An 18751-nucleotide genomic window follows, 5' to 3' on the forward strand; every position below is an offset into this window, starting at 1 on the left:
CCAGCTCGCGCGGACCTCAATTGATTCCTGCATCCAGCGTGGCGAAACGCGTTCGTTAACTTTTCCGACGAATTAGTCATTTAACGTCGCACAGCTGTTCAAACGGAGAGGCGACGGATTAGCGACTAAAGGACAAACGAAACCGCTGCTCCTTTGTTTATCATCTGATTCGTTTCTCATTTTCCAGACGCGTGCCTGCGATGCCAAGCGGAGAGTAAGAAGGACTTCTACGGCCGGCAACAGGACTGCGTGGTCGTTTGGGGAGAGTGCAATCATTCTTTCCATTACTGCTGCATGTCTCTCTGGGTGAAGCAGAGTAACCGTTGTCCCCTGTGCCAGCAGGAGTGGTCCATTCAACGAATGGGAAAATAGTTGCACCGCGCCGACAGAATGCTGACGAAATCCTTTCCTTTTCTTGCATCCTCGGCTCCACCCTCGTCCACCTTCGCCTACGTTCCTACGCTTCCCTCTTTCTCATCCCCTTCCTGAAACTCTCTTACGCCTGTCGGTTCCCTCGTTTCCCCGCGTGGAATTCCAAGAATCGTCGGCCACGCTGATGCGTCCGAAACGCCGACACCGTATCCGGCGTCCGAACCGTGGTCCGTTCAACCTCGATTTCGAACGAAACGCAAACGCCTCGGCTTTCAAGATCATTGCCAGCAAAAGAGAGCCTGTTTCCTCGGACCATTCTCCTCTCTTCCAGCCGATCCGTCCGGTCCAACGATCGATCGATCGTCCGAAGGCGGGGTTCCGCTCGCGGAGCGGCGAGATCGAATCTGAAACAATGACGACGCCGTTGCGAATTATGCTCGTGTTGTAATCCCAAAGCGCAAAGTGCATTCCTTCCGTCTGGCTACGAGCGATCGGGGGATCACGAGATCCCCGATAGATATCGGAAGGTTTTTTTGCACGGAAACGATTACTCAACGGTCGCTCGCTCGCCGCGCGCATCGCGAGCGCGCTCGCTTTTTTACTTCTAATCTGTCGCTCGTCGATCGAACTTAAACTAAGCCTATTCCGACGGCGTTTTTTCGAGCGTTTCAGCGAACACTCGGCGCAATTCGGTCGTGTTGAGATGCGGTTGAACATCGACGAGGCACGCGACGGGCACGTAATCGCGAGCCGAATGCTCGAAGGTCGCTCCTTTCCTCTTCTCTCTGTCCCCCCGGCCGTTCCGCGTATCTCGCCTCTTTTTCCCACCGTCGTCGATCCTACCACTCCCGTCTCTCGTTCACAGCTCGTTTCTTCCTTTTTCCATCGCTGTATCCCCGCTTTCTGGGCGCCCGGCTGGCGTTACGTGTCGTCATCAGCGGCGGAGGCTCGACCGGAGGCTCGACCAATCGTATCGTAGAAGGGTATAACTGCCTCCGTGTATTTATGACCTCGCAGTTGCCGGCGCACCTCCTCGCCCCTCGCCGCCCCCTTTCTCTATCCGTCTCTGTTCCTCTATCCACTTACCCTCCACCTTTCCGGACCCACATCTAATGTCTCCCCCCGCGCTCCCCTGCTCCTCCGACATTCCACACCCGTGTCCCCTTGCCCACAGATTCTCCACCGGTACTCCTTCTCCTTCCTTCTTCCTTCTCACCGAATTTTGTCCGTGTAAATTTCTATTCTGTCAACCGAGGAAAAACAGTTGATTTCCTCGCAATGACTCATTCGCTTTCTTATTGTTTATTAACCCGTTGCACCCGGGAGCCGACCGCTAGTTGCCGGACGATTTGGTACAGCGAAATTAGAAACTTCGGTATTTACCGTCAACCTTTGCGTACCGCACCGATATCGCGTACCAGTGGAATTTGAAGGAAAATAGCTTTGTTGCCTAACTTATGTATGGTTTCTTGTTACACTCGTTTCGAAGGATCTCGTCGACGTCTAATTAGAAAGTATGGAATGCTTCGAGTGAAAAACTTTCGAGTGCAGGGGGTTAATTAACACGTTGAATGCCATGACCGGTGACCCCCGGCCGAATCGAATCACTGTAGTCCAATTAAACGGCGATTATCTGAAAACATTTGTACATTACAATGCTACCCAATGCGTCGATTGAGCAAGATGAGCGCGCAATAAGAACAACGCGGTTCGAATGATTTGATATTATACCTTCACCATTTTCCGTATTTTACTCTATGAAATCGTGCGGCGTTCGACGTGTTGAAGATAACCGCCGACCGATCCCACCATAAAATCTGTAATACCGTAGATCCCGTTCTACAATGCTGGTATTTATCGCAACGGAGAAATCACTTCGGATCGTTCTTATCAATCCGGGCCTGTATCCATATGGTTGATCTTCCGCCGAAACATCACCACCTGTTGTGACAGATCGAAATCTATTCGTAAAGAGACCTTACTGCAGACGGTGTATCAATAGGATTTTCTGAACGTCGACGTTTTATTGATCACCCGGCACGTGAACTTTGGATCAAACTTTTAAACGATCGATCGATCGATTAGAATGAAATTTACGAACCGTTCCCGGTGACGTGCGTCGGCACAATTCTACAGCTGTTCCATTATAATTCCACTAGACGTCGTTTCAGATAACACATACGCGGCAGACAATTCGAAATGATTAGTTTAATGACTCTTGGCTTACCGACTTTTCGAATTCATTTCTGTGTCGGCGATGAAAGCGCCTAGCATTGTTTCGGTGCGTATAATCCGAGGCGGAGTAGTTATAAAAACCGCTGAGTCAGGGAAGACGAGCAACGTTGGTTGCATCTTTTTTTTTTAGTACAGTTTCCTCCAACACTATCTCGAAAGGAATCGATGAATCGTGATTAATGTGTTTCGAGGAAACTCGTATCGAAGCTACGCCTATATGTATATATATGAATTTTATATATATGTGTATATATATATACATATATACATACATACATACATACATATATATATATATATATATACATGTGTGGAAACAAAAATAACAGTTAGGCGTCGATACGAAATGACGCAACGACACGCAAATTTGTTCGTCACGCTTCTCTCGAAAGGCGAACGTGCCACGAGTCGAGGTCGACTTGAGCCGAGCCTCCGCGTAGCCGGCTTTTCATTGGCTCCACTAATCGAAGAACCGATGTAGATACATATATATGTCCTGAATTCATTCCCCGTAATCTATGCTTTTTTTGTTCGACAATTCACGTGTTGTTCGTCTTATGCGAATTACTATGACCTTTGAAATGTTAATTACACGGCTATTACGGAACCTATCGGTCTATAGAATTGCTCTCCTTCATACGTACCGTCTTCTGTTCATTACCGCCACGCGATTTCTCTTCGCGATATGACGCAGGAATTCGTTACGTTACAGGGAGTATATAAGAATTTATGGTGTGTGATGCGCTCACGCATTTCGGAGCGTGTACGTGCAGACGAGCAGGAACGCGGAGCAAGAAGTCAGCGGCGTGCAGCTTCAACACGCGTCGTTGCGTGTGCGTGCGTGTCCGTCGTGTGTGTCTCTGTGTGTCTCTGTGTGTGCCTTTTAGTCACGAGTACCGCTCGGTTTTTTCCTATCACCTTTGAAACCACATAACCGGAATGATTGAGGCTCGAAGAATGTACTTTCTTTAATATTCAATTGAACGATTGTACCTTGCGTAGCATCGGGTTGGAGGTTCGATGAAAAATTCTTTTTCGAATTTTATACGTTATACTTTCATTCCGCGGCGGCGCGGGCTTTCGAGGTTAATCGTGGAACGTTTTCTTTTCATGCCGCAATGCGATTAATGAGAAAACCCCTGTTAACCTGCTAAATTGTCGAGAGACGTCAGTGGCGCCAATGGTCGAGCACAATGAGAAGGTCGCTTCGGTCAAACGGAGGCTCGTCGTATTTTACCAATCAGCTAATGGTATTGCAGTGTTTTTCGATTCGAATCGTTGACTGCGAACTCGTATTGGTGTTAGCTCCATTCAAACCCCACGGATCGGGGCGGAGCGAGTTGGATGATTTTATATCTTTTTTCGAATCGTTGGACGATGATCAGTTTGGAAGTTTCCTGCGTCATCCTCGAGGAGATACGAATATTTCGTATGATTTATCGTGACGCGTTGTTTACGTTAATTGCGTTAAAATTAATTGTATACACCATGCGTACGGTAATGAAAGTAAGTAGTATTGGTGTTAATTGTTTTCAGTTGTTGATGTTCTTTCGGTATGACACTGAATTATTATTTGTGTCGACTTACCTTGCTATGAAAATTTATTCGGATGGAAATAATTTATGATATTGTTCCTAGCCTAAAAAGTGTATCATTTAGTAAAATAAGATATAGTTGTGAATAAATATTTCTTTCTCCCTTCTTGTGTTTTACAGTTTCGATAATGGCAGTGTTCGATATGTAGGCAATTATACATTTTTATACGCCTTTTTCCCAAATCTTTTCAGGTATTGTTTTTACTAATGATATTAACTTTTAACGTTTCGTAAAAAATTCGTATGCTCGATTACAGGAAGTACTTTGAAAACGTTGTTATACGTTAAATGTTATTTCAATATTCTAACCAGGTTTGAATAATGAAATAATGAAAAAAAAATAGTTGATATTAAGTTAGTCGAATTAAATGTTTCGCGTCTTAGAATTGTTCATAATTTGATATTGTTATTCTTCATACATTTGTTTCGGAAATGGGAGCATCTTTATATAAGTAGTTCGTGTTCTTTAATATGTATTCAATGTATATTTTAACAAACAAGTTACAGCAAGTTCTCGAAAATCTCTAGCCTTCAATCTTTACCAGTTCTAGAGATTTCTTGAACGGCAATACATCAAACAACTATTTCCAACAGTCGAAATTTCAAGGCGATTCTGTGTCTTTTTATTTTTCTTGATATTTTCTTTTTAAGAAAACAGCATATTAAAAATATCTGGTCAGAAATGGTACTAGTTCTCGAAATTTTCCATACATCCGGACGGCACCTTTTACAAATTTTCGACGGAATACTGTATTTACATAAGAAACAAAAGATTTTCATAATAAACACTTATATAAATATATATATATATAAGTTTCCGTTTTACCTTTCAGCTTGATATTCTACTGTATTCTTTTATTTACTCGTGTAGTAAAGCATATCGAATTGCTTCGTATGTAAACAAAAATACGATTTCTTTGTACGTTACTTCTTTCATACAACTGACGAATGTTCTTAAAAGGTATATCTGTTACAAATTAATGATGTAATCAGTTCTTCCTATCTGCATAACATTTCCATATCTTCGAGACAACATTTAATAATATCTACACTTTGTAAATATTCTATTGCTAGGTATACCTTACATAACCATAATTGTTTATTTGATCGATGGCTTTCTTCATCCGTCTTATTTTTTATGTCTTACCTGATTTAAATAAATGGCATTTTAAATGATTAAGATTCGATCTAACACATTCCTATAGAGAATGATTTATCGCTTGAAGGTTTTCGCTAGATTAACGTACTACGGGTGCTTATATTCGAATACAGATCAACAATCAGATTCATGACTTCCGTTCAGAAGTACTTTTCCACTCTACGCCTAGAATACTATCAAACTTATTTATCCTCTTTCGTTCAGCAATAATACTCGAGATACTGAATTATTTAAAAATTGTTAAATGTAAAATACTTTTAGTTAATATCAATCACTTTATCGCAATACTTAATTACCGCAAATGCATCAGTCTCCAAAAGTCATACGAGTTCTTGCATGCTTGCAGCAATTTTTTGTTTGTAGAATCAAATAAATTAAACGTAAGCTCTAATTTGAAATAAAAAGGTGCATCATTGACAAAACATTACTGCCTTCTTTTATCTATGTTTTGGTGGTAAAATTTGCGTTATACGCTTTCGAATTAAATATGACTATCCGATTGTTACCTTAAGTACAAGCGTAATAGCAGCGTTTATGAAAATATTACTGTAGAGCTAACGATAACCGATGTTTTTTTCTCTCTTTCAAATGAATCCACAGCTAAGCTGACTGGTAGACGAGGAACAGTGAAACTGCTATCAAGTTAAGTAACAATGCTTAATAAAAAATGAAACGGTGCTCATTACGAAGGCACTTAGTGGTACAATGTCTTATTGTATTAATTTTTAAATAACTCGACATAAAAAATACTTTTTACGACAGCAATGCCCATCACAGGCAACACAGACATTCGTAAATTAATAATATAACACTTTTAAGGTAAGGCCACACTGGAATGTAAGATCATCTAACAAAGGCCACTTGAATGTTCTCGGACACTTGTGTTTTGTACAGCAGAGGCTGTTCACAAGAAATACACCTCGGTTTTCTTGTGTCGTTCCTAACAGCAAACGGCGACAGTAAAAGGCAGACATCTCAAAGATTTTCGCTTTCGATGAAGATTTCGTCATGTCCCGGTATCTCAGATTCTTTCGCAAACAGGACAATCTCAGGGGAGCTCGACAAACTAGCGAGTACACCTTGGAGAGCGTTATTCTACACTTTAACACATAACAATATTTAACGTATGACTGTGTAGATACGGTTATTCGCGTAATTAGCATCCGTACTGATAAATCAATTACCACAATCTTGCTTCTTTCCATCGACTCGTCAACAGTTTGTATGCCTGGAGCCCCTCATCAATGGGATCAAAATACTCGGACTTTGAGCTTGCCTAAGAAACGGATGTTGCAATAATTCGGTTGCCGTAGCTCTTTGCGCCGGATCACGGACAAGCATTCTTTCAAGAAAGCCTTGAAGTCGTGGGCTGACCTGACAAATAAAGATAAAGGTAATTAATCGTCCTGTCAGAGGGTCATTTGTTAGAAGATTGCTCAGCGCGTGTAACGTACTTTATGAGAATTTTTTAATTTTGGTGGAGGCATATCTCTGATACGTCTCATGGCTTGTAAAGGGGGTTCGTTAAAAAACGGTGGTTCTCCGTCGACCATCTCGATAATCATTATACCTAATGACCAAATGTCTACCTCGGGTCCGTATGGTAACCTGAAACGTGAAACATAATAATTTGTAAATGAATATTCAAACAAACAGGAAGAGTTCAAGAATTGTACTGCACCTAGAGATAACTTCAGGACTCATCCAATACGGTGTTCCTACGAGAGACTTTCGCCTAGGCAGTTCTTGAGAAACTTGAGCGCAAAATCCAAAATCGGATAACTTCACTCTACCGTCAGCCGTGAGCAATATAGAGTCCGATTTGATATCCCTATGAATGACACCTTGAGAGTGTAAATATGCGAGTGGTTTCAAGCATTGAGAGCAGACAGTAGCTATCTGGCTTTCATCCATACGCGAATGCGTAACAATATCTGTGAGCGCTCCTCCCTCGAGATATTCCATTACAACCCACAATTCGTCGTCTACTAGGAAACTATCATACATCTCGACAATGTTCGGATGATGATAATCTCTCATGATAACTACTTCGTTGAAGAGTAACTCTCGCCTCTGTTGTTTCCGCAGATCCATCTTCTTTACTGCGACTTGCCGATTTGTATTCTTTTCAGTTGCTATACACACCGTTCCGGTACTACCTTCGCCAATCTTAAGGAAATTCTCTAAATTCTCTCTTGGATCGCCTCGACTTACCTAGTTTTAATATGCGGAGAAATATTTAGTATACCACACGTAGTTCGTGTTCATTTACAATCTTACATTTTGGTAGCTTACCACCATCTGTAAAGCTGCCCGAAACTGTTCGTGTGTAAGCCTCTGTTCCGCAGCTGTTTGTTTAGTAGAAGCACTTGAACTGGAACCGACTGCCAGATTGCCCGAAGATAAGGCACTTTTCATATTTTGATTTTGATCCGGTGTAGAACTGCTTCCAGAAGATGGTACATTTGACTTGGATAAGTTATGCATCGACTGAGATATCTCGATGGGCTTCTTCATTTGAGATTGCAGAATTGATGGATTCTCTTGTATACCATACGCTTGAGAGTATTTATTAATATTATGCGAACTCAATTGACTTAACGGCCGCTGAGAAGCTATAGATCCTACTGGAGAAATTTTAGGCTGTATCTTATGTAGTATAACATTTTGAGGTGCTTGTTGATCTCTGGCAGATGTGTCCGTAGTTGAAACCTATTGACAAAAGAGTGAAGTTTGCGGATGCTATGTTAATCAGTAGAGCAATAATTAATAGCTATAATGAAATAGTTTGAGAAATAGTTGTTTACCGGAATGTTTCCATTGTATTGACCAGATACAATCGTCATTTGGGAGTTCAATCTATGAAAATCAGATTCTGCAAGTTGAGGGGTACTTGGATTTGATACAGGACTTTGTGGATTCATGATAGGACTTAAATTCTGAAAATTTAAAGATAGATTTGGGGCATTTAATCCAGTTTGAGTTAAATTCGGAGATGATTGCATATTTGGATTGAGATTCTGGAGATTCGGAATCATATTTTGTACATTAGGGTTTAATCCAGGTGTGATATTAGGAGAATTTTGACGTAACTTATCAACATAATTATGTTGTTTTCCAAAATTCGTGTATCCTTGTATTTGATTCGCGTTAGATGGTACTTCTTGACCTTCTGGTACAGAAGGTGGCAGATTACTATTATGCCTGCGAAAATATTAATAGGAATATGAAAAAAAATATAAATATATTTAACTGTATATTAGAAGAGAATTACCTATAATCCCTTCTGAGCCTTGGTGGGCTAGAAGAACGAAGAGAATTCGATCTGGCAACTGTACTAGTCTTCGGTAGTCCATTTTCTGTAGTTTTATCAGTGAATGATATTCTTGTTTTCAAATCATTATGACCTCGTACTATAGTTTTCAAATCAAGAATTTCTGTCGGTGTTATTTCGCTGGGATCCACCAAAGGTAATGGCCTGTTTGTAGATTTCAAGATTTGATTGTTTCCAACTATAGAGGCCCATTGCAATGGAAGTCCAATGAATTTCCCTTCACGCTTATCAAATCCGGTATGCACACGATGCTCAAAATTTGTAGGAGTTGATATCTGTGGTTTCTTCTTCTTTTTGGCGAACATCGCCCTTCCTATTATAAATAATATCAGTATAGTGCGGTAATACGTTATAACAAATAATATCCTGTTCGATATACGCATTCACTATGCTCCTATAATTACATAAGCAATACATTAATTGTTTCTTACAAACAAAAAGAAGTTTGATCAAATGTGTCAATCATTCTTTGCATGTGTTTAACTTGTAAAGATCGTTTTCAAATTGTGTAACGCGTATCGTACGAATATTATTAACGATTAATACGTTTCAGAGAAGAAGCTGAGACGCGTATTATTTAAAATTTCGTGAAATTAATAAAGACGAAGGAAAGCAAAATGACAGGAACGCCTACCAGTACGCAATGCACCGCCTTTAAGTAGTTTCTTTCAATTGTCGGTTAAGTCTTCCAAGGTTCAAACTGCTCCTGTTATTTCACACCGGTTCGAGAATACAGTAAATTGAAGATAGTGACGAAACATATGAAAATCCCTTCGGTAAAATAGGTAAATACGACATTTAGCCTTCCGACAGGCCGTTTACACACCGGCGCTCCGCGCGGAGAGCTTATGAATCTTTCCTGGCATTTGGCTCATGACAATTTACTTAAATGTGCGTGAGCTAGCACCTGCAATGAGATTACTACAATGAATATAACGCACGGAAAACTGTGTCGAGAGAAAGCGAATTATCGGTCGTGCTTCGACGAGGAAAACATTACCAATTTACGATCACTGCACCGTGTAAAATTTTATTCGAATGATTACCGTTATTATCGTTTTTATTCACCGATAGAATAACTTCTTACATCGAACGTATACTTCTCACGAACATCAATTGCAACAAATCTCTCGAATTCTAAATCTTTCATTTTTTATAATCAGCTAATTTTTACCAAACGATATAGGAAAATTTGAATAATTAATAACCGAAAATTGTAAATGTTTACTAGATTTACACAATACTTATGACATCGAAGATAAAAAGAAAATGGCTTCCCAAAGATACTTCTATAATTAACTAATTTTACCTAACGATATAGGAAAATTTGAATAATTAATAACCAAAAATTGTAAATGTTTACCAGATTTGCACAGTACCTATGACATCGAAGATAAAAAGAAAATGGCTTCCCAAAGATACTTCTCGAACGACATGAATTGCAACAACAAATCTTTCATTTTTTATAATCAGCTAAATTTTACCTAACGATACAGGAAAATTTGAATAATTAATAACCAACAATTATAAATGTTTACCAGATTTGCACAATACCTACAACACCGAAGATAAAAAGAAAATGGCTTCCCAGAAGATCGTACAGGAAAGAACGATCGCCATCGCGACGAACCACGTTGTTCCAGCCCGACTAATTTTTTTGAAATGGGAAAAGATGTGGCCGTACGATTAGCACGATCGATTCGTTCCTGCCGATACTCATACAAAACGTGTGTGCACGTAAGAAGATGAATAGTTTTCCCTTCCGTTCGAAAGTTTAATCGGATAAACGGTCTGCGATAGTTACCCTTAAGTTCGCAACCATTCGATCTGACATAAATTATAGGATACGACGATAATGTAGAGAAAAAAATGTCAATTGCACACAATGTTGCCGGATGAAATATTCACTAGTTCCCTATCACTTTGTACTTCATACTTGAACTTTTCACAAAGGTACTCTAACGTGTAGTTAACATTTCTGCCGAGACAGCTAAAAGGGCACGTTAGCAAAGTTTACTCGAACGCGCGCGAGCTTTACCATGAGTATTTCGAATTCGCTGGAACACGCAGGTGCAGTTCACATCGCGTTCTTTGAGTAATAATCGCGTTCGCACGTTCGCTACCATTTCAGTGACAGGCTCAATTATATTTTATAATTACATAAACTAAAGATTAGAGAAATCAAACTGAAACGAGTCGTTGAGTTCCTAAACGCGATGTAGTTTATAATTTCCAATAGCAGTATCTACAGAATTAATTTCACGTTCATTATGTAAAATACAGGATTAAGGCCGTGACAAATGTGCGACGCTGGTAGCGAGCGTGTTAACCGAACAGAAATTATAATTACAATTGCAAAATTACGTAGATTACGACTGGGCAGTTGCAGTGAATCGCTACTGCCTCAGCATGATTTGTCTCTGGCCCAGGGACAGTCACGGGCTGAGGAAATTATGGGAGCACCTGTGCGTGCTAACGATCGTGTTAATATTCATCAGCTTTTTGGCAATCCCGAACTTGTGTTGGTTGTCCAAGCAAACTGAATTCATCGCGATCATTGATAACTTCGCGTACCCTATCTCCTTCGTGAATATAGTACTGAAAATCCTTGTCATTCACGGGAAACGGAATGGTAAGTCCATTAATATTCCGTGCCATTGGAAATTTCGGGTGTATCTTGCTTAGAAAGTGCACTGATTTTTCAACCCTTTGCGGACGATGATTCTTTAACGCTAGAACTATCCTTGATCTTTTTTGCAATTGGTGAAGAGGATAGCTGTTTGAGAGATTACTAAAGCTGATTAAGTAATACCTGAAATTTAAAGCAAATCTTAATAAATCCACGTTTGTAGTTTTTATAATGAAATTTTCAAAAGTCAGCTTAAGTGCTCGGTAGTTCTAGCGTTGAAGTATACAGAATCTTCAACAAGTTACACGTCGAATGGTTAAGTAATAGAGGATAAGGAAACTATGAAACTGTGTACGAGTAGTTCAATCGTTTGTTTGTTACTTAGTATTCCAAAGATGGCAGTTCAAGTGACAAAGGGTTAACTGATAGATTAACCCCTTGCACTCGAAGTTGAATATTTGAAATATTTGAACATTCTCCGATGAGATAAACACGATATTTGTGGAACTAACTGGAAAAGAAATCATACGTACATCGAGGAACAAAGCTATTTTATCTCAATATTTCTCGAACTAAAACGTTATAAAAGGTGCAACATTTCAAATTTTATAGTTTCACCGGTGAGCAAAGAGTCACCATTGAAGCTCTCGACTTTTCAGATATTTCCATATTTCTTCACTTCCTCTCGTTTCCCAACGTGTACCATTCTTCAACACGCGTCTCTCAAAACATATTTCCTTACAAAAATTCCATGCACCATAAATGGCATGACACGCGTTAATTGGATAGCCAATTGCGGCCGTACGCGCGGAAACAAATTAAATTTAGAAAACTGTAACAATGTTGACGAACCGTGCGCCAACGCGACGTTAATACGCTTCTTCCTTTCCGCTTTTCCATCAAGTGCTGCTGCCGGTTCTAAATATGATAGCGGAGGACTGGGCTAAATCTAAAACGGACAAGGAAAGGGCTGTCATGTTTCGCTACGCGCGAATCGCTCGGGTGGTGAACAAGTTCAGCTGCGTAGCCGGGGCTGTCTCATTGACGCCGATAATCGTTCTGCCGCTATTTGGCGTGCGTATGCGGCACACCACAGGTGAAATAGACAGATTCCCGATTCCGGCCGACTACGCGTACGACGTCTCGCGCAGCCCTTACTACGAGATGATCTACGTCGCGCAGATCATGATGCTGTGGGTGATGCTGATGTGTTACTCCGGAATCGACATGTTCTTCGGGACAGTGGTCCTCCACATTTGCGGCCAGGCGGAAAATCTTCGAGCTCGTATCGCGAGCGAGAGGAAATTCGAAAATTTTCAGCAGGCTCTGGCGGCGATGGTGTCCGATCACACGCGACTCAGCAGGTATTAACGATTTTCTAGCCGTTTGTAATTTATTATAATACGAATATACTTTGTAACAATGTCTTCAGAGCGGTGGACGTGATCGAGAATACATTCACGGTGATACTGCTGATAGTGATGCTATTCTTCGGAGTGATCAGCTGCATGTACTCGACGGAAATCATTTCTGTAAGTAGATTTCGCCGGAGTTAAAGCCAATTTAAAAATAACAGATTTTTCTAGATGATGGCAGAGAAGGACACGTTCTCCTCGATGCGAGTGCTCTTCATGCTGCTCGCCATTAGCAGCAGCTTCATTCAGATGTCTTTTTATTTCATCGCTGGACAAGCACTGGAGAACCAAGTAGGTAAACTTCACGCGCTTGCACGAGTCGGCTGTGATTATTAAAGTCACGGTCATAGTCTCAAGGTATATACGACGCTACCTACGAATGTGAATGGCTGAATTTGAAATCGAACGAGATGAGAAGCTTGCTTCTCGTCATGACGAAATCCAAGAAGCCGCTGTTCGTCACCGCGGGGAAATTGTTCCCTATGACTATGCTGACGTTTGGCAACGTGAGTTTAAGCTCTTCGATTTCTTTTTTAATTATTCAACTTTCTTACTTGTTTCGTTTATTTTAGATAACGAAGATATGCTTCAGCTACATATCCTTCTTACTCACCAAGCTGTAACAACGCTGATGGAAAATGATGGAAAATGTTCGAACAAACCAAGGGCCTGTTAGATATATTATTTACCGGTTGGATGTATAAAATATTTGATTTAACAGTAAGAGAGTTACGGAGTCAGCTGTGTAGTACAAAGAGGAATTTATTATTGTCTTAACATTTTTTCTATTTCATTTTAATATGCAAGATTATATTTACCGTTTAATGCACGTGACACTTTTCTCAGTGATCTACATTAGTGATTTTGATTGAGCAGTTTATTCCGGAAATAGGCGTATATATGCACATACGTACAGAAATGACTGAACTTTTTATCCTTGTAAAAATATTACAATAATAAAATACGTCTACCGCTGCAAAAAAAACAACAGAAAGTATCGATCAATGAAAGCTCTTTACGCGTGCGGAAGTTGCCGGGCAAAGGAATCCTTGTGAATGCTGATTTCGATTAAAGGTTCAGCCTTTATTGCAAGTATAACGAGATTTTCCGTACGTATATGTAGATACACATTTCACTATAAGTATATTAGTGCGCAATCGTACGAGCATTCAATTATGTGTACGTATATAAAATTGTTTTATATGGACACTTAATCCGAACAGTCGTATAAATATATATATATATATATTTCTGTGTACCCTTAACTACAGTAAATTAATTTTAAATTGATCGGAAGCAATATGGAGGAAAAAAGAATTATGATCGTACACTATTATTTATAAATTATATGTTACTCTTTACGACGCAGTTTTTATTTTCCAATGTAAACGAATAACCTTCGCTAATAATGGTTAGACTGCAAATTGATTTAACCCTCTGTTTATTGATTTTGCACTCGAAGTGGTGAATAAAATTAAGTAATCAGTTAACTTTTATACGCTCAGGTATGAAAGTTTAACGTCACTGTAACTTGAAAGTTACAAAATATATTCGTTTGATGAAACTATTAAAACTATTGAATATGTTAATTCGTATTCATATGTGGATATCTATTAATTTTGTCCATAGATTTTATATAATAATGAACAGAAATTCGACCCATAAAGGTTTAAACAAGTGAGTATTAATCGTTGCTCTCTCATCGAGTTACAGATTTATTTAAAATGATTTATCCGCATTTATTACGAATGTATAAAACAGCTGCACAGTGAAACTATACGAATAATCATTGAAAATGATACTTGCCAGGCACCTATGATGCTGAAGATGAAAGAATGTGTTTCGAGAAGTACGATAAAAGGCGATCATCGCTACACCGTTGTTCCCGCACAACTACCTTGTTCAAAATGGAGAAAAATGTGGCTGCATTTGCTCGATCGATCGTTCCTGCAAAGATATTAAACATGTACACGCGAGAGGGAAGAGGCGCGCTTTCCTCCTGTTCTAAAGTTTCACGAAATAAACGGTTTGCAGTAGCTACCTTTCATTCGCGAGCACTTGATCGAACAGAAATTACACGACGTAACGATAATATAGAAATATTTCAATCGCGCACGATACTCCCCGATCAAATATTCAACGGCTCTGTATCACTTTGCACTCGCCCCCGCGCTTAAACTTCTCACGAAAGTGTCGCAACGTATACTTAACATTTCTGTTCGAACCGGTAGCTAAAAGGGAACGACGGGAAGGTTCACTCGAACGCGCGCGAGTTTCGTCATGAGTAACTCGAATTCGGTGAAGCACGCAGGTGTAGTTTACTTTCGCGTTTAACATCGACGAGTTTGACGTAAATTCTTCATTTCTCTTTTGTGTTTGTCAGATCGCGCGAATTACGACTGGGCCGTTGCAGTGAACCGCCAATGCCTGGTCATGATCGGCCTCTGGCCTCGGAACACTTTCGGTCGGAGAAGATTGTTAGAGAACCTGTACGTGATGACGATAGCCTTGATGATTATCGGTTTTCTGGCGATCCCTAGTTTCAGGCTGTTGATGAAGCAACAGGAATATATATCGATCATTGACAATTTCGGACTTCCTATCGCTTTCACAAGCATCATACTGAAAATCTTTGTTCTTCACGCGAAACGGAACGGTGAGTGAACTCGAACATTTGTGGAAATTCTTCGTTTGTTAGGGAATCGACCCTCTGCGCTCGGAAGTTCTTCATTAGAAATATTGTAATGTTTTCCGATAAGATAGAAAGCATGTGAAACTACGAGAAATCACAGTGAGGGACAAAGCTATTTCTTCAATATTTCTCGAATTGAAGCGTTATAAAAGGTACAATATTAAATATCAAATTTCACAGTTTCACCGTATGAAATCTTGTTACCACAAGATTTACCAATGAGAGTCACCTCTCGAGCAAAGGGTCACCATTCGAGCTCTCGCCGACTTTTCAGATATTTCCATATTATTTCTTTACCTTCTCTCGTTTCCCAACGTGCACTATAGACGTTATTTATGCAACATCGTCGCAACAGTTTTTTAATTGAGTCTCTTTTCTCGTTTCTGTTGAAGTGCTGGTGCCAGTTATAAACATGATAGCGGAGGACTGGGCGAAACCTAAAACGGACGAGGAAAGGGATGTTATGTTTCGTTACGCGCGAATCGCTCGAGTAGTTAGCATATTCAGCTTCACATCCGGAGTCGTTTCAATAACACTGATGATCGTACTGCCGAAATTCGGTATACACATTCGACACACGACGAATGGGCTCGATGTGTTCCCGGTTCCGGCGTACTACGTGCACGAGGTCCCTGAAACTCCTTATTTCGAAATAACATATGTCGCACAATGTATCATGCTGTGGGTGATGTTGTTCTGCTACTGTGGGATCGACATGTTTTTCGGTACCGTGATCCTTCACATTTGCGGCCAAGTTGAAAACCTTCGGGTGCGAATCGAGAACGAGAAGAAGTTCAGAAACTTCAAAGAGTTGTTGGCGATGATCGTGACGGATCATATACGACTTAGCAGGTATCGTGCCTAATCAATTCTGTAATAGATCAATTGTAATCACGTCATTTATTCAACACTTAGTCAACCGCCTAAAAACTATAACTGCAACCTCTTCCATTATCTCTAAACTCATTCAATTAACCCTTTGCACTCGAAAGTTTTTCACTAGAAATATTCGACACTCTTTGATAAAATATAGACGATGTAAATAATTTAATCGATAAATTAAAGGACAAAACTATTTTGCTTTGATATTTCACATAGTGACGTTATACAAAGTTTAGTGTTAAACATCAAACTTTATAATTTTACTGTATCAAACCAAGTGACTAAGAGTCACCTCCCGAGTGCAAAGGGTTAATTTCCTTAAAACTTTGTTCTGTAAAAGCAAGAAAATTTGATGAATTGCAAATAATCTCACGTTAAGACTGACTAAACAACAAAAGAAAAGATAGACAGAATAAAAGATTTCCTCATTGGCTGAGTGTTACCTTTGCACTCGAAAGTTTTTCACTAGAAATATTCATTCTTCGACGAGATACAATGTTCTTTGAACTAATTAACGAGGAAACATATACAAATTCAGAAGGAAAGTTATTTAAATGTCCCATGTATCGATGCATCATACAAAGCTTAATATTGTCGGAGAAAGAGAATTTTATTAGAAACAGTAAAATTATTTCTTGACAACTCACAATAAAACACTAACTAAATCAAACAACGCACCATATACTCAGATGCTCTTGTCTCACTCACACACTTTCTAGAACATTCTTTCATTACCATGCATTAACTTCACATATATTTGGACTATCCTAGATTCATAAAAAAAACGAACATTATTAACATATAGAGAAAATCAATATAATCTAGAATATTCCAATGCTTCGAACATTCATTCAAAACGCGCTCCCACACGCGTCATTCATCTATTACACACATTCATCGCTCATCAATATATCTATTCACACACTCAAATACATCCACTCTCACAGTTGTATATATAAGACTTTATAATTTTGCAAATCAAATCGAGTGGTGACTTGAGTCACCTCTCGAGTGCAAAGGTCAATATTAATTCGAGAATTCTAAATGACAAATTCTTTACAATATCTTCTCAGAGTGGTGGACACCATTGAAAACACATTCACGCCGATACTCTTCGCGGTAATGCTATTTTTCGGCGTGATCACTTGCATGTATATAACGGGTATAATTTTCGTAAGTAAACGAATTGAAGCGATCTCGAAAAGGAATTCTAAAGAGGATGAATAATTCTAAAGTTGATTTTCAGATGTTCGCCGAAAAAGGGACGCTTTCTGTGACCCGCCTTTGCTTTCTGGCGTTCACTTTGTGCGGTTCTAGCATTCACATGTCTCTTTATTTCCTCGCTGGACAAACATTGATGAACGAAGTAAGTTGAGCCCGTTTGATCCTCGTTTTCCTCTCGTTCGTTCTCATGCGTGTAATCGGCTCGTCATTCACGATCATGAATGTTACGCTCGCAGTCCGAAGCCATATACAACGCAGCGTACGAGTGCGGTTGGATAAATTTGAAGTCGAACGAAGTGAGAAGCTTAATCCTAGTGATGGCGAAATCGAAGAAACCGCTTTACGTTACCGCCGGAAAATTATTCCCGATGACTATGCTGACGTTTGCCAATGTAAGTTCAAACGTGGCGCTCCTCCCTTTCTCTTTTCATCGGAACTTTTACTTGGTATTCCGTTTTCTTTCAGATAACGAAGATATGCTTCAGCTATCTGTCACTTTTGGTCACCTGGTTATAATAGGATCCGTTCAGAAGAAAGTGGCAAAAAGTGTTCGATCGGACAAATGAACCGTGCGTTTTAGATATCGTGCACGTACTCGCTGTGTAAAATATTAATATAAAGAACAATGGATTTGTATAGGAAATTCAGCACAGATTTGAAGAAACGTTTTATTGTCTAGCATTGTTAAACTTTCTCTAGGATTTCAATTGTTATGGCACCTGCATCATTTCCGAACAATTTTCCCCTTTTCAGTGGAGTGTACATTTTTTAAAAATATTTTTACTAATAGTAAAATAATTAGAACAAAATAGTCACCTTTATACAAATGAAGTATTAATATAAAGAACAATGGATTTGTATAGAAAATTCAGCACAGATTTAAAGAAATGTTTTATTGTCTAACGTTGTTGACGAATTTTCTCTAAGATTTCAATTGTTATGGCACCTACATCATTTCCGAACAATTTTCCCCTTTTCAGTGGAGTGTACATTTTTTTGAAAATATTTTTACTAATGGTAAAGTAATTAGAACAAAATAGTCACCTTTATACAAATGAAGTATTAATATCTAATATCGTTTTATCATCTAAGATTGTTAAACTTTCTTTAGGATTTCAATTATGGCACCTACATCATTTCCGAATTTTTCCCTTTTCAATGGAGTGTACATTTTTTAAAATATTTTTACTAATAGTAAAGTAATTAGAACAAAA

The 18751-nt window shown here is 39.4% G+C and overlaps 3 protein-coding genes across 4 annotated transcripts in view; 2 read left to right on the forward strand and 1 right to left on the reverse strand.

The window, feature by feature from the left end:
- Window positions 1-4308, forward strand: part of LOC143174140 (RING-box protein 2-like) — a 28473-nt gene extending 24165 nt beyond the window's left edge. Inside the window, exon 3 of the mRNA XM_031991279.2 lies at window positions 188-4308. Within this exon, the coding sequence (XP_031847139.1) occupies window positions 188-372 (185 nt within the window). The 3' untranslated portion in view covers window positions 373-4308. The remainder of the gene's footprint in view (window positions 1-187) is intronic.
- A 354-nt stretch (window positions 4309-4662) lies between these two features.
- On the reverse strand, window positions 4663-9623 carry mbt (serine/threonine-protein kinase PAK mbt). 2 transcript variants are annotated; one of them, XM_031991250.2, is made up of 8 exons: window positions 9330-9623; window positions 8636-9008; window positions 8169-8565; window positions 7657-8073; window positions 7043-7575; window positions 6816-6969; window positions 6546-6735; window positions 4663-6456 (listed from the first exon to the last, which is right to left on the reverse strand). In XM_031991250.2, the coding sequence occupies exons 2-7, from the start codon at window positions 8998-9000 to the stop codon at window positions 6574-6576; spliced, it is 2028 nt and encodes a 675-aa protein (XP_031847110.1). In that variant the 5' UTR covers window positions 9001-9008; window positions 9330-9623; the 3' UTR covers window positions 4663-6456; window positions 6546-6573. The 2 variants fall into 2 exon arrangements, with proteins under 2 accessions (XP_031847110.1, XP_031847111.1); XM_031991251.2 differs by having other exon boundaries at window positions 4663-6461; window positions 9330-9578.
- Window positions 9624-10494: 871 nt separating this feature from the next.
- Window positions 10495-18053, forward strand: LOC116433319 (uncharacterized). Its single transcript, XM_076365122.1, has 13 exons — window positions 10495-10765; window positions 11064-11327; window positions 12229-12688; window positions 12757-12856; window positions 12911-13030; window positions 13090-13245; window positions 14501-14588; window positions 15123-15395; window positions 15824-16283; window positions 17387-17486; window positions 17560-17679; window positions 17774-17929; window positions 18003-18053. Exons 1-13 carry the CDS (start codon window positions 10735-10737, stop codon window positions 18051-18053), a joined length of 2379 nt encoding a protein of 792 aa, XP_076221237.1. The 5' UTR covers window positions 10495-10734.
- The last annotated feature ends 698 nt before the right edge of the window (window positions 18054-18751 follow it).

Source organism: Nomia melanderi, chromosome 2, assembly GCF_051020985.1.
Source record: "Nomia melanderi isolate GNS246 chromosome 2, iyNomMela1, whole genome shotgun sequence".
Taxonomy (NCBI): domain Eukaryota; kingdom Metazoa; phylum Arthropoda; class Insecta; order Hymenoptera; family Halictidae; genus Nomia; species Nomia melanderi.